We start from the raw sequence: 15,590 nt of genomic DNA on the forward strand, positions 1-15,590 counted from the left end.
TTTTATCTGCTTTCCATGATTTAATCCTGTACTTTCAGGTGACTCTTGGAGACTCTCCACCAATGGCAAAAGAAATGAATGGGAGACACAAATGAGCCTCTGCATCACACCCAACCTGAAGGTAGCTTCCGTTTCGGTGATGTAAGCAGCAGTAATGTTCAATTTCACAAATTCCACTCTCCGCCCTGCAGCATTTGGACAACCGACTGAAGGAAATGAACGTATCCATCCAGACGGACTCTCAAAATTCTGGCAATCCCATCATGTGGCTACTGAGAGACAATCCAGCTTCTTTTTTGCCTTCTCTTCGAGTTGATTCCTCCCTCCATAGTTCTGCAGTGTGGAGCTGCAAGGAGAAAGTGTCTCTGCAGCATCTTAACCATGCGGTGGAGCTGAACGATGGCAAAGACACCCTTCCTGTGCTCTGGAGATTTCTTAACAAGGTTAGTAAATGAAATCCCGACCTACACTGAAAACACGGTTGAAGAATGAACGCTGGATCACTTTATCATTTCAGGAAGCAGAACTGCGACTGGTGAGGCACCTGCCTGACATTCTGACTCTCCACAAAGAACTCCTTAAGCAGTTTCTAAACATCACAGAAGATTCATGCGGCACCATCGCCCAGTTCCTCAACAGCCAGACTGGTACTGGAACAGCGGCTCCACTCACATCCATGTGTCTTGTGTACATCATTTTTGTATATTTGACATCTCTTTGCAGGTCCATTCACAACCCAGTACAGGAAACACACCGACACATTCCTTACGACCTGGAATCAGCTCAGATCCTCTTTGGCAACCTATGGTGAGTCCTAAAACCATCGCTTGTACATGCAACAAGTTTGACTGTGTCAGCTGACCTCAATGGCATTACCAGGTGATATCAGAGTGCCCGCCGAGTTCTGCCAAAATGACCTTGACACCGAGAGTGACCTCAAGGTGCTGTTACCGCAGCGGCACGGCCCCGGGTTGTGTTCCACCGCCCTGGTTAGCTACCTCATCGGCCTGCACAATGACATGGTCAGATGTGTGGACAATCACACGGGAGAAAAGACCAGGTGAGGATGCTCATTCATAAAAACATTTAATTTCCACATAATTCTGAGCTTACCAGTGTATATTAAGTTTCGATGCAGCCGCGGTTTTCCATTCCGCTGCTTGTAGGAAAATGCCGGAAAGGAAATGTAAATTACAATGACAGTTTTAAAAAAAAAAATTTGCTTTTGTTGGAGTTTTTCCCCCCTTTATTTCACCTGACAGCTTTAAACTGTTTTTTTTCCCCCAGCATTGATTGCCTCATCTTTTCCACAAATATTTTTCTTTGTAGGTGATAAGGAAAACAAATGCTTCATCTTGGGAAATGTTTTGTCAACAAAAATGTTCAGTATGTTAACCGAAGCGTAAATAAAAGCCTAAATATATATATATATTATTGTTAATACAATTCAATGTATTAAAATGAAACTTTGATCTCACTTAATAGAGAAACCAATTGGATAAATTGGCAGCCGGTAAGCAGAGCACGTCAGTGGGGCCTTAAAAGTGTGTTTTTGTTTTGTGTTGTGTTGTTTGATTTTTGTTTCCTTTTGTTTTGTGTTATTTTGCTTTTGTTTAGTTTGTTTGTTTTGTTTATTCATATTTGCATTTACCTTGCTGTGTGAGTAGCGTATTTTCCGGACTATAAACCGCCAATTTTTTGCATAAGCTTTCCTATCTATGGATTTTTCATGATTTTGATCATGTTGTATAATGTGTGCATATTCTCTTACATATGGAAATTAAACAATACAATCATATTTAGGTGCGGCTTATAGTCCAGAAATTACAGGTGTATATAATTTCTGTATGAAAAGAGTCGACTAATTTATTTATTTTTTTTCCCCCTCACCCAGCTACGAGGTTAGCCCTGTAGATTTGACAGACCAACATGTAATCCAATACGAGCTGGACAGGGATCTGATGCCCCTGGTCCTCGCCAACACCCAGTACAGCGTGGAAAGGGGCCAGGAGACCCTTCGCGAGTACGATTTGCCCAGGATCCAGAAACAGATTTTCTCCCGCTTCCTTCTGGGCAAACCAATCATCAACCTCAATGTGAGAACAGAGCCCCGCTTTTTTTCTTTTTTTGCGGCCCAATCGGGTCAATTTCTCGCACTGGCCACAACTCTCAATTTACTCGCAAATTTGTCACCCGTTTAGTTGAAGCTACCATCTTTGCATAAATGACAACCGATAGTTTGTTGTAACTTGTGCCTTCAAGTAGAACAACATTAATTTGTTACTCCCAAAAAAATGAACACATCTATTATTTGTAGCGCATCCATTTATTCCAGACAAAAGTATTCAGCCAGGCCGTGGCACTGAAATGCATTTCTCCCCTTCTATGTCCGTCCCTTCAACTTCAGGGCATCCCAACACTTGTGAACAGGCCCGACCGCAACTATAACATCCTGAAAAATGTCGGAGAGAAAGTCAAACAAGTGAGTCAGGCTGCCGGCATCATGAAAGCATCACACAGACGTCTACCGAGCATTGACAACTTGTATGCCAACAGGAGCCTCTCACCACCCAGACCATGTTGGCAATGGCCAAGGAGCTCCACGACTACAGCGAGGCATGCGAGGCCGTGTTCATTTTGGAGTTGGCCCTGGGATTCCTCGCCACGGATGGGGGAGACTCTCACATGCGGCTGTCCAGCTACCTGGAGGACGTACTGCAGATGAGAAGCCAGATATCGGACAGTGTCTTCAAGGTGGCCGCAACTCATCATTGTTTCTTGCCTTTTTGCCCTGTTATACAGTATTTTCAATGAGGCCTTTATTTTGTGTGCCACAGGTCCTGAGTTGGTGCTATTTGAAACATTGTGTGGCCTTGTGGCAGATGCTGAACTCTCTCAAATCGGAAATTATGCTGAAGCTCAATATGGTAATGTTTGCAACAACTAGTAGGCAAGCCAGCAATGTGCTTACAATAGATTAGTATTTTTCAGTTCAGTTTTTATTCATCACTTGGAGTTAGCTGTAGTATTAGTTTGACCTCATGTATGATATTAATTGACAAAAATTAAGGATATTTTTGTAAAAAAAAAAAGGTTTTATAAACCTGTAGTTTCATCTAGTTTTTATTGAAAAAAAAAATATTAACAAACTTTTTTTATTTATTTGAGCTTTAGTTATGTTGACAGTCTCCGTCAACTATAATAACCTTGGTGAGCACTTGGATTTCTTCTTCACTGTTTGTTTCCCTACAGGATCCTTTTAAAAACGTTTGCATGGAGTACAAGCAGACCCTCGGTGATGATGAGCGCCGACTACTGAGTTCTTTCTTCTATGGGAGCAGCACAGACACCTTCCTGCTGGAGCTCCATGACTTGCTGGTGCTGGAACTTAAGAATCGCAAAGCACCAGAGGAACGCAATCCAGATTGGAGGTACTTTAATGACTTGGTGCAAAAGCAGAAGGTTACCCTTTTTATTTTTGGTCGTGAACATATAGCAAAATGTGATCTTTGTTTTGTGTGAGTGATGTCATGAGCTGATGTTTTTATCTCTACAAAGCCTGATAGAGATTCTGGACCCTTACCTGGAGGACAAGTACCCGGATTTCCCATCAGAAATCCGCCTCTCTCATTGTGTTGAAACATGGAAGTTCATCACTGCCATCAAGAAAGAGCGTATTAGCAGGCAAATTGGATAATGGAATGTTTTGTGCCTTCACTTTTTGCCATCATCCTTATCTGTGACTGTTGAAGATCATTTGCACTCCACTCCACAGCAGAGCCTCCCAATTACAAATATCATCTGTTGTTTGCTGGTTGACTTTCAGACAATATTTGGAAAATGGGCAGAAGTGTGAATCTTGAGGTTCTGCTGTGGAGAATTAGACTTTTTTTAAAAACACCTTGCAGGCTGTCTAGTGATAAAAAAAAATTATGCAGCAAACGATTGTCACTTTTTGCCTTTGAGGATTGTTATCAATATTTTGCCAATAAAAGTTGTTTACATTGTTCACTTGATTTTGTTTGATCATTTGTGCCACTCATCCAGAGCTCCAGCAGGCTACTGTATTATTTAAAATGTCTAAAACTCTTATATTATCTTTTGTTGTGTCTTTAAAAGACATGTTTGTTTGCATATTATGACAACAGAGTGAAGCAATTTTCCATCCTGGTTGTTTATCAGCGAGCGAGAGAGAACGTTATGTAATTCCCGACATGACCGGGTCAATCAGACTGACTGCCTTGTTTACGCTCCCTTGCTACAGTACAACTCCATCCGATTCTTGGAATGGCTGGCTCCGCCCACCTCACCTTCTCATTGGCTGAGTAGCAGTAAACAGTATAATAAATGTGCACTTCACGAGCACTGCTGCAGAATGTAAAGAGGAGCATCGCGAGCGTGAATTACGTCGCCGCGTTTAATTGTAGCAACACGTTTTCATTTTTCTTTTTTAACAATGACGAGCAGAATAAGATTTGTTCGGTCGATGGTGAAAGCGGCAGCTGTGGCCAACGTTCCTAAACATGTGGATCATTTCTCCAAATTTTCGCCATCTCCGCTTTCCATGAAGCAATTCTTGGATTTTGGTAAGTGTTGTTCACATTTTTGCAAGAATTAATGAAACGATGGCTTGAATTGGTTAATTCATTGCACTTTATTTGGACGTCTGTTTACATTTGGTTTAGTTTTTATTCGAGATGCAGTCTCTTCCTGACAGGACGAGTCACCCTATAATATATATATATATAACACAAATGCTTAAATTGCATATAGTATATGCAATTTAACAATTTGTATGGGTAAACACATAACACATTTTCCAAACAACTTCGCCTACTAATTCAACACCATCATCGTCTGGCAGTTCAAATATATAATGATTGTCCAACGATGCTGTTGTTTTTATCAAATGTTATATGTTTGAGTTTATATTGTTGTACTCAAGGTTCAACCAACGCATGCGAGCGCACATCATTCATCTTTCTGCGCCAAGAGCTTCCTGTGCGTTTATCGAACATCATGAAGGAAATCGATCTGCTGCCGGACAAACTGCTGGCGACACCCTCCGTGCAACTGGTCCAGAGCTGGTCAGTGACTTTTATTTTGTCTGTGACTCTTTATTTTTAAACCGAGTTAATCCCTAATTTAAAGAAAAAAGATGGCAGTAATTTGTTCCAAGGATTCACCCCCTGTTTTCCATGGATTCCTGAGTTTAAATTTTTTTTTCCTTATTTTTTTTACAGTATTTTTTCTTCGGTCCACTGTACATATAATTAGGACACCGCTGTGAATGCCTTCATTACAGATTAATTTTTAAATCTGCCATCTCACAAAAACTTGACCTGGTTGACACTTGATAGGTAGCCAGACTCTTTTTAGTAAACAAAGAAGTCAATCTTCTCTAAAGTGTGTAAGACGCACTTCTGTTGCAAATGCTTTAAATTTCATCGAGCTACTTAAACACATCTGCTATAAATAGCAATCCAACAGATTCCTTCACAACACAAGAGGGTGGGGAAGCAGTGAGAGCGAACGAACTTTGTCCCACTTCCTACTCACGTCTCTGCCTTTCATCATCTTGTTTTTCCTCATCCTGCTTGCATGTGTTGTATCTGAAGGGAACATTACGTTCAGACTAACGTCCCTACTATCAGCAGCTCAAGTCACATAGGGGTTGATATGGGCGTGGCTTAGTGTCATGTTGCTATTATGTTCTTCGAATTGCCACGGAGGCCCACCACATGATGGGGATATTTTCATCTCAGCTTCATGATGTTTACGTTATTTAACTTGCCCATCAAATGTAGTGTTGACAGTGATCTGGTTGTCTTCAGTATTTGTTTGTCACACTTACGCTTGTACTCTCTTTAAGGTACATCCAAAGCCTGATGGAGATCTTTGATTTTCTTGACAAGAGCGCAGATGATCAGAGAACTCTCCAGACGTAAGCACTATTTAAGGATGAAATAACAGACGGCATCGTTCAGATGTTAACAGGATATCTGGTGGTCTTCGTCTTAGGTTTGTAGAAGTATTGGAGGCAATCAGAAACAGGCACAATGAGGTCGTCCCTACCATGGCCCAAGGAGTTATTGAGTACAAGGAGGCTTACGGTCAGCAGGATCCTGTGACTGACCACAACATGCAATACTTCCTGGATCGCTTTTACACCAGTCGAATTTCTATCCGCATGCTCATCAACCAACACAGTGAGTAGCATCCTCACACACACTGTAAAAAAAAAAAAAAACTAGAACACACACACTTTGACCTCACCAGATCATTTCTGTGATCAATCTTATAATCAAATGACCTATTTATGAAACCAATACGTCGTTTTATCTGTCTGCAGCACTTGTTTTCAGTGGAAACACAAACCCGACTCACCCTGGTACCATTGGTTGCATTGACTCTCTGTGTGACGTATCTGAGGTTGTACGAGGTAAGCCTTTGTTTTTTCATGAAAAATTCTAAATCTGTGACTTGGCATTATGTCAGGTCCCATAGATTTCAAATCGATCTAACAGTGACCAGCTAAAGATTCAAATACTCAATATGTGAGACTTTTCTGGGTGTGTCATGCAAGCAAAGCTCTGTGGTTTCTCTCAAGACATTTAAAGTACTGTAAAATTGTCCGTAACAATGAAATATAAGAGCTTCTCATATTTTGTAAAATTTCTGTCTCCCTAGATGCTTATGAGAGCGCAAAATTAATGTGTGAACAATATTACTTGGGAGCACCTGAGCTGGAGTTGAGACAAATGAACGGTGAGAAATATTTTTAATTCAACACAGATAATCACATACTAGTTGGGTGTTTCATGGCAATATAAAGCTTAAAGTGCCTTTTCTCTTCTTTAGCAAACAGTATCAGACAGCCCATCCAGATCTCTTACGTCCCATCGCACTTGTACCACATGCTCTTTGAGCTCTTTAAGGTAATGATGACATTATATAAACTATTTTGATCTCCACAAATGAATCAATTATAATTATGCAAAAGATAAATGATCATGCTGTTTTTCTTGGTCAAGCGGAAAGGATGCAAGGGCACCAATCAAGGATTTAAATTCTTGAATAGGAGTAAATAAGCGTGTGTTCTTATTGCAGAACGCCATGAGGGCAACTATTGAAAATCACGAGGCCAGCAGAATCCTCCCGCCCATCAAAGTTCTGGTTTCAGTTGGTGGAGAGGACTTGTCAATCAAGGTGACCAACTTTTTCCTCAAATCTCTTTAAATCTCTAACACCCAATTACCATAATTCGATGGGATTAGCTCCTTTCTGCTAATTTGGTGTTACAACACCATTGCGTGATTAAAAATCGATGTAAGTAGCCATTGTTGCTGTTACAAGTTTCGACAAAGCCACGACAATCTCTTTTGCCCGACAGATGAGTGATAGAGGGGGTGGAGTTCCTTTTCGGAAAACCGAACGACTATTCAGCTACATGTACTCCACGGCTCCCAGACCACAAATAGGGGAGAAACATAGAGCCCCTCTGGTGAGTATTTGGAACATAATATATTCAATTTATTGTAAGAGATAACATACATTTATTATGTGTATTTATTCATAGGCTGGATTTGGCTACGGTCTGCCCATTTCTCGTCTCTATGCTCGCTACTTTCAAGGAGACTTACAGCTTTATTCCATGGAGGGTCATGGCACTGATGCAGTTATACACCTAAAGGTAACAAAATATTTCAATATGGTGTCTACTGAATATTTCATGATTTGATTAAAAGATAAAAATGTGCCATTCTGTGACTAAATTTCATATTTTGTGCACTCAGATGATGTGTGACGTGTTTTTTTTTTTGGTCCCTCCAGGCCTTGTCGACAGACTCGGTGGAGAGACTGCCAGTTTTTAACAAAACTGCCCTGCGGCACTACAAGCTGAGTTTGGAAGCAGATGATTGGTGTATTCCATCTAAGGCGCCTCTGGATCTGACACTTTTTCGAACGGCCAAGTGATTCAACCACAAAAAAAAGACAAAGATACTGTTATGCTTGACCATAAAGTGTCCTTGAAAGGAAAGGACAGAACATGACATCGATGGACCAGGAGCTGAGGGAATCAAAAACAAAAAAAAAGATGGTCATGTTTTTTTCATTCATTCTGGCCCTTTGATCAAGTTTTTTATGCAGTGGTAAATTGCTGGAAGAACAAAACATTGAATTAGATCTTGAATGTAAGCATGGAAATATTAGTTTGAACTCACTGAACAGCTGAGCTGGACATTGAGCTTTTATTTGCTGGTATTGTTACAGCGGTGTGAATAGTTGAAAATCCTCATGTTCTGTTATACAGTATATTAGGATTTTAATCACTGTGAGTAGTCACTGGTTATATAAATGAAGTTTTGTGCTTGGTTTCATTCCTTCATTTAAATTAGAAGTGCTTTTGTATTATTGAAATTTTTAAGGAAATGTCAAATGACTTGTTTTTAAAAAAAAAAAAATACAGTGTGCATATGAAAATTTGTCTTTATTCATATAGTTTGTGCTGATTTATGTTCTTCTTTGATGTAATGGCTGCTAGTCCATGTGATGTGTACGTGTTTGGCCAGTGAACTACGTAAGGGGAAGCAATAAACCTTGATCGCAAACAAACTTATCACAAAGTTGTATAACAAAAAGTAGAGCACATTACTTGTTATACAGTAATGACCTCAAGTCGACTTTGAACTGCTGGCTGTCTACCACGATGCAATAAATAAATTATTTTTGAAAAACTGGTCATCTGCAATTGTAACTGTGATGATGATACATTGAACAGATAGTGTCTTTGGTAGATTTCACAAAATCATTTTCATTTGCTTGTTGTAACTCAAATTAATCTTAAATTTCTGTGTTTTTTCAACCACTATAAATATCAGGGTCAAAGGTCACAAGTGTCAAGCGCCTGTCCTCGGGGCCGCATTCCAACATGTTTTCCAAGATTCCCTCGTTAAGTGCACCTGCGTGAAAAGTTTTAGCTCCTGAAGAACGTGAAAGAAGCTAAAACTTTTCACGCAGGTGTGTTTAACGAGGGTAACTTGGAAAACGTATTGGAACGCGGCCCCTCGAGGACTGGAGGTCGACGCCCCTGGTTTAAGTGAAAAGTGCCACACCCGCCCTCACCCCCACTTTCTGATTGGCTGGTTGATCTGTGACGTCACTCGGACACTCCATTAGGTACACTGCCATTTTCAGGTGTACCTAATAACAGGCCACTTCATTAGGGAAAAATCATGGTCAACGCTTAACTGAAAGTGAAAAGTGCCACACCCGCCCTCACCCCCACTTTCTGATTGGCTGGTTGATCTGTGACGTCACTCGGACACTCTATTAGGTACACCGCCATTTTCAGGTGTACCTAATAACAGGCCACTTCATTAGGGAAAAATCATGGTCAACGCTTAACTGAAAGTGAAAAGTGCCACACCCGCCCTCACCCCCACTTTCTGATTGGCTGGTTGATCTGTGACGTCACTCGGACACTCCATTAGGTACACCGCCATTTTCAGGTGTACCTAATAACAGGCCACTTCATTAGGGAAAAATCATGGTCAAAGCTTAACTGAAAGTGAAAAGTGCCACACCCGCCCTCACCCCCACTTTCTGATTGGCTGGTTGATCTGTGACGTCACTCGGACACTCCATTAGGTACACCGCCATTTTCAGGTGTACCTAATAACAGGCCACTTCATTAGGGAAAAATCATGGTCAAAGCTTAACTGAAAGTGAAAAGTGCCACACCCGCCCTCACCCCCACTTTCTGATTGGCTGGTTGATCTGTGACGTCACTCGGACACTCCATTAGGTACACTGCCAATTTCAGGTGTACCTAATAACAGGCCACTTCATTAGGGAAAAATCATGGTCAAAGCTTAACTGAAAGTAAAAAGTGCCACACCCGCCCTCACCCCCACTTTCTGATTGGCTAGTTGATCTGTGACGTCACTCGGACACTCCATTAGGTACACCACCATTTTCAAGTGTACCTAATAACTTTATGCATTTTTTGTACAGGTCAAGAATGTGTATTTGACTACTTGCTCTTTATTTTGGAGGACACCAACACATATTACACAACACCAGACAAGTTCTAACAGGTTTTAATGTTTATTAAAATAATAATAATAATAGATAGATAAAATAAATAAATAAATAAACATAAATAAACACACAAATAAATAAATAAATAAATAAATAAATAAATAAATAAAGTGTAGTCAGGGGGGGCATGAGCGGTCTCAGTTGAGCATTGATAAGGGCTACCAAGCACTTTCCCCAATTGCATTTGTTTATTTACAATCGCTTGAAAGGCTGTATGGAAACACAATTCAAGCCGAACTGGATTCTGGGATTTGTAGTATTTCGTGCGCGTGCGCACCACCGAGAAAGAGGGGGGGGGGGAGGCGATTAAAAATAACGCACTCTCCACAAATGGGAGCGACAAACAGGAATCTATAAGAAGCGGGGAAAATAGTGAAAGGAGCACACAATCGACGACAGCGAGGTGCGCTCTCTTATTTGAAAGCTCCACTTTTTCAGAGATGCGGGCGAAACTTCTGCTGTTGCCCTGTGTGGTCTTCTCAAGTCTTGTGCTCTGCAGCCCTACCGATGCATGGTACAAGCAGGTGGCCAATCCAAGCTTCCACTCGGTGGGCAGGGCGTCTGGCTTGCTGTCGGGTATCCGGAGGTCACCGTACGGCCGGAGGGGAGCTGACATGGAACCATCAGAAAGTTGGTTTCCTGAAACGGAAGCACTCCGTTTTAGCCTGAAGACAATGGTCAGTGTTTTATTGACTTTATATAAGGATGTTAAAATGTTTGTATGTGAGAAAGAGCGTGTGTAAATGTGTACAGAGATTATTATCGATCTATCTAATCATGTGTTTAAAAGTTTTAAAACATTTTCTTTACTTTCACTTTACTTACATTGTTTATTTTTTATCACTAATACCAATTAATCAAAAATGGTTGATAATCAGTAATAGGGGGAAATACATTTTACCGCAGATAAAATTATCTATAGAATAATAATTTCTAAAATGATTCAATAGTGACCACACTAAAATGCATTTTTCTCATCTACAGCCCAACTGTATAAGAGACATTGTGCCAAACCTGACGAGTTGTGAACTCTTCTCTGGCGACAAGACAACATTCAAGTGCAAAGCCGACATCTTCCTCTCCCAAGACCCTGGTGACTGTATGGAGGCTTAGCTGCAACATTGTATCAATCATGGATTATCAATAGACTCAATAACCAATAGCTATAAAGGCCAAAATTATTCATACCCCATTTGTATGAAGCTGACCAGTGCATGCGTTTGTGCAGGTATGTTTTCATTGTGATGCTTTTTATATATTGTGTATATATATTGTACTAAGTGCGCCGACAAAGCGCTGACCAACGCATGTCATGTGTTAGTGCAGACGGAATTAAACAAGTTGAACAACCATCACGTCGCCTGTCACTAATTTCAGCTCAACATTATTGGGAGAATTCACCTTCAACAAAAATAGTTACACATGCTCCACAAATTTACTTTTGCCAAAGTTGGCTGACCGAAATTGACAATTCATTCATCATAGGTCTTCTTAGCAGTATTTACAATTTTCAGTGTGTGGGGGCAAAACAAATCCACCAACATCTTAACAAAATAATATTTTATTTAAAATAATTTAAAACAAATGCGGCATAATTAAATGGTATTTAAAATAATTCATCTGTTAGAGGAGCTGAGTTGTTGCGAGGTTGTGCTTCATTATCTGTTCTATGGCAACCTGAAAAACCGCTTGGATGTTGGCGGTGTCGATAGCCGTGATAAAGTGGTGGAATATGAGCCGATTGTCTGCATTCCTTGTCAAGAACATGGTGGTGATGTGGCGAGCTGCAGCGTCCACGTCTGCATCTGCTCCTGGAATGGAGGCAGAGATGCACTTAACAAATTTGGAATGAACACATGAGCAACATTTTCTGGAGGGAAACATTTTTTTAAATTCCATCTGAGGGAAACAGCCAGTCACAACATATCATAATGCATACAGTACCTTGAAAAGTAGAAATGTAGAATCTCAGGTGTCTTCCAGAGAGGAGTATCTTCTCCTGGAAAAGGTCAGTTTTGTTCATGAACAGAATCTGAAAGACGAACGGTGGAAAGGTATAAACTCATATACAACTTACTTTAAGTGCATCAACTGTATATTTGACAGTCGTCAGGAATCAGGATGCATATTAAATTTATCATTCTGGAGAATGCCAATCCAATTTCCACTGGTTTGTTCATTGTATTGAAATATTGACAGCAACAACTTAAAAAAAAAAAGTCAACCAGTCAGGGATGTACCCCACCCTCTTGCCCTAAATCTGGTACCTACCACTGAGGTGAGCTTGAAGATGGAGTTGGTGCAGATAGACGTAAAAAGTTCACAACTTTCCTGCAGCCGGTTCTACAGAGTTTTCAACCAAAAACTGTGTGGATTAAAAGTTTGGTTGGTTAGCGCTGCTCAACGTTCACCTCGTTACCGTACCACGGTTGGGTCTTCAGGAAGAGACATGTCATAACTGCTCAGAGCTACGACGAACAGCAAAGCCTGCATGTCGTCAAAACAACGCAGCCATTTCCTTCGATCGCTACGCTGGCCGCCCACGTCGTACAACCTGTCAAAATGATATGAGATGAGAATAATTCACATTGATGAGATAATAATGAGTCCTTAGTGATAAACCATAATTTAGTACTGGAAGGTAAATTTATTAATAAAAATAAATAAATAAACCTGGCCTAATTTTAGTTGGAGGGGGGGGGGGGGGGTGGAACGTAATGCAAAGATGTCCATTTGGACCGATCGAGACTGATTGAAGCCCACTGGATTTCGCCATGTTGATTTCCCATCACAAGAAGCAATCTGAAAAGAGACTATCATTCTACCACGTGAAACTTCTGTCTTGTTTGTGGCCAGCCACTTTTAAGAAAAGAGTTGCTCTTAGCTGCGTAATCGTAGGGGCGAAAGGAAAAATCATTTCAAAATATGATACGGCATTTAGCCGCACCAAAGGGCCTTGGTGACACAGGTAATGAGTTTCCAATGGGGTCAGAGTGTCGGTGACTTCTGCCAAGGTCAAACGTCTGTTCCGGCAAGTGAAGGAAACAATGATGATTGTGGACAGCAGGTCCATGATGAGAGCTGTCAGTCCTAAGAACTCTGTGTTCATTGTTGTTGATAAGCCACAAAGTACATGGGGAAAATTGTGAGTGAAAGCTGTATTAAAGTGAGACAAACTAAAAAAACATTTTTGGTTTGCGAGGAAGTTAAGTTGAATCTTCGCCTCAATCATAATATATTTAAGGTGCTGGCGGTTGTTGTTTGCATATCGCGCTCAAACCAACAATGATTCCAGTGGACATACCGGAATACAATGTCATCAACTTGGAAGTGCGTCTCGATGATGCCGCAGGTCCTCACTCTCACTCGGAGAACGTCTTGCTCGGTGGGGGTGTAATTGGGGGCGATGATTCGACTCATGTTTTGGAAGAAACTTAAGAGAGAAAGAATCACCATTACATTTTGCTACATTGCCTGCACCGCTTTATATTGGCAGCAATGGAGTAAAAATTACAGACGAGGTGGAGACGGATAATTAGTATTGATTTCTTGACCGGATTTGGGCAGAAGAGGTTTCGAAATAAAAATATAAAATAAAAAAAATATGTACATTAATGAGTTTTTTATTTTGCATATTATTGAGATTCATTATGGAGTTTAAAAAAAACAACTAAATATTGAAAACCTTTAACGCACTGTACCTTTCACGAAACTTCAAACAATGCACATTGGCATAGTACATAATTTTTTTTCGGATTCTCATCTGTCACCGTGAATAACGTCCAACGCCTCTGATGACCGCTTGATGAACACCCTCACTACAATTTGTAGATGGACATATTTCCTATAGCTTTTTGTTTTTTAAATGTCAATCAATTCACCCAGTAATATTGAATAATATGTTTTGTTTTGTCTCACACAACTCACTAGAGGGCAGAGTCATTGAGTTCAAACTCGTAACCTCTGGTGGCAGCCGCTCGCACCCCCTGGTCGGCCCACAGCGCGCAGAAAGCATGAGCCACAAAGGGAAGCAACTCCTGGTCGTTGCCCAAACATTGGCGACATGACAGGATGGAGCGAGCGTGACTCTAAAGACAAATGAAGCAGATCAAGATTTGTGAGCGAATAAAAAGCGCGAAATCTACATGTAAACATCAGAATGTAGAGTTATTAATCATTTGTACGTATGTTTTGACACCAGGAATTCCCTCCTTAATTACTCGTATTTTAAGGCACTTGAATCCTTGAAAACTATTTTTTTTTTTTGTTTTTAAATGCGCACCTTGTTCATCTCGTCTGCCAGGTTTATCCTTAGCATCCCCATTCCTTGGAGGACAAACTTCATAGAAGTGAGAAGGTTGTCTATGACTGCAGGCTTCCGTAGGGACAGATTAATTAATTAATTTTTTCAAAGAAAGAAAAACATGCCTACACCATATCAAATTAGGACAACAATGAGTGTGACACCCTTGGCCAAATAACAAGAGAACTGCACCTTAAAGCTGATGAGGTCTTGTTTGGAGAAGCCGTGACTGTGAATGATCTTGATCTGTCTGATTAAAGTGCTCTTTCCACTCTCAGCAGTTCCTAAAACACAAGTTAAGACAGTCTCATCGCAAATGTTTGATGTACTTAAATCCCAACATCACAATCTTACCCAGCATAAGTATTTTGACCACTTTCATCTCATTCTGAGCCTGCTCGGAGAGGTCTTGTTCTATTTTGGAGCTTCTCACTTTGGCCTTTTTGCCTTCCTCAGTCACATCTTGCCCAAGGCACATTTCCATGCACATCTGAAAAGCCATTTTATTTTCTTAATGCATCAAACACAGTTGAGTGGTGTCTAGTATGAAACCCAATTCAATTCACTTTAAAAAGGTAAAAAACACTGAAGTCAGTTACTACATTAATAAATACTTGGATTTACATTACTTCAGTCAGTCATTTTGGAGTTACCTATTATTAACAACAATAACAATAGTTATCTCATTTTTAATTTTCAGTGTCTCCCTGAAGTCAACATACTGTACCAAACAATTTGTTGCAATCTTTTGGTTCGTGGACTCAATCTAGAAAAAAAATAGTTAAAACAAAAACGTAATTGACAAAATGAGGTACCTGAAGTGGAGCTGGCAGTATATTCAGACAGCAAAACATGGCTAATTGGCTCCGGGTCCCCTGTTGTTATATTCTGTCTTGAAATTACGATTTAAAAGCCACAATGCAGTCCCATGAAGGTTTATTTTTGGTCTCGTACTGATGACGTCACTCAATTATATTTATATGGGGGCAGGTGCGCAAGACCATAATTGACGTAAATTAACGTAAAGCAGTGTTACGTCGCAAAATCAAATTTTTAATCAATCTTAATTCAATTGTCCATGTTAATCTAAGAAATAATCCAAATGATATTTTATTCTAATGAGTCATGCTTACAGTGCTTTATTTGCTACGGTAAAATAATAAAAAAAAAGTTTAAGTGTTAA

The 15,590-nt window shown here is 40.3% G+C and overlaps 4 protein-coding genes across 10 annotated transcripts in view; 3 read left to right on the forward strand and 1 right to left on the reverse strand.

The window, feature by feature from the left end:
• LOC133169904 (E3 ubiquitin-protein ligase rnf213-alpha-like) overlaps positions 1–4,009 on the forward strand; it is a 33,799-nt gene extending 29,790 nt beyond the window's left edge. For 5 of the 7 annotated variants that reach the window (XM_061302421.1, XM_061302423.1, XM_061302424.1 and 2 more), the window contains 11 exons: positions 39–121; positions 192–443; positions 518–647; positions 724–807; positions 880–1,060; positions 1,895–2,096; positions 2,408–2,482; positions 2,557–2,754; positions 2,838–2,927; positions 3,253–3,431; positions 3,559–4,009. In XM_061302421.1, coding sequence (XP_061158405.1) covers positions 39–121; positions 192–443; positions 518–647; positions 724–807; positions 880–1,060; positions 1,895–2,096; positions 2,408–2,482; positions 2,557–2,754; positions 2,838–2,927; positions 3,253–3,431; positions 3,559–3,697 — 1,613 coding nt within the window. In that variant the 3' untranslated portion in view covers positions 3,698–4,009. Of the gene's footprint in view, positions 1–38; positions 122–191; positions 444–517; positions 648–723; positions 808–879; positions 1,061–1,329; positions 1,514–1,894; positions 2,097–2,407; positions 2,483–2,556; positions 2,755–2,837; positions 2,928–3,252; positions 3,432–3,558 lie in introns of those variants that run through there. The other 2 variants (XR_009718478.1, XM_061302425.1) reach the window with 2 other exon arrangements.
• A 345-nt stretch (positions 4,010–4,354) lies between these two features.
• Positions 4,355–8,738, forward strand: LOC133169907 (pyruvate dehydrogenase (acetyl-transferring) kinase isozyme 2, mitochondrial-like). Its single transcript, XM_061302429.1, has 11 exons — positions 4,355–4,586; positions 4,946–5,087; positions 5,873–5,944; positions 6,022–6,209; positions 6,353–6,442; positions 6,691–6,768; positions 6,862–6,938; positions 7,111–7,209; positions 7,394–7,504; positions 7,580–7,693; positions 7,834–8,738. The coding sequence occupies exons 1-11, from the start codon at positions 4,457–4,459 to the stop codon at positions 7,975–7,977; spliced, it is 1,245 nt and encodes a 414-aa protein (XP_061158413.1). The 5' UTR covers positions 4,355–4,456; the 3' UTR covers positions 7,978–8,738.
• A 1,647-nt stretch (positions 8,739–10,385) lies between these two features.
• On the forward strand, positions 10,386–11,456 carry LOC133169908 (neuropeptide B-like). The gene is made up of 2 exons (XM_061302430.1): positions 10,386–10,781; positions 11,089–11,456. Exons 1-2 carry the CDS (start codon positions 10,545–10,547, stop codon positions 11,215–11,217), a joined length of 366 nt encoding a protein of 121 aa, XP_061158414.1. The 5' UTR covers positions 10,386–10,544; the 3' UTR covers positions 11,218–11,456.
• Positions 11,457–11,727: 271 nt separating this feature from the next.
• LOC133170802 (guanine nucleotide-binding protein G(o) subunit alpha-like) lies at positions 11,728–15,261 on the reverse strand. The gene is made up of 10 exons (XM_061303946.1): positions 15,223–15,261; positions 14,762–14,897; positions 14,600–14,691; positions 14,387–14,479; positions 14,032–14,192; positions 13,409–13,537; positions 12,529–12,658; positions 12,376–12,447; positions 12,049–12,136; positions 11,728–11,915 (listed from the first exon to the last, which is right to left on the reverse strand). The coding sequence occupies exons 1-10, from the start codon at positions 15,259–15,261 to the stop codon at positions 11,728–11,730; spliced, it is 1,128 nt and encodes a 375-aa protein (XP_061159930.1).
• Positions 15,262–15,590: the final 329 nt, after the last annotated feature.

The sequence above is a fragment of the Syngnathus typhle genome, linkage group LG17, assembly GCF_033458585.1.
Source record: "Syngnathus typhle isolate RoL2023-S1 ecotype Sweden linkage group LG17, RoL_Styp_1.0, whole genome shotgun sequence".
NCBI classification, from domain to species: Eukaryota; Metazoa; Chordata; class Actinopteri; order Syngnathiformes; family Syngnathidae; genus Syngnathus; species Syngnathus typhle.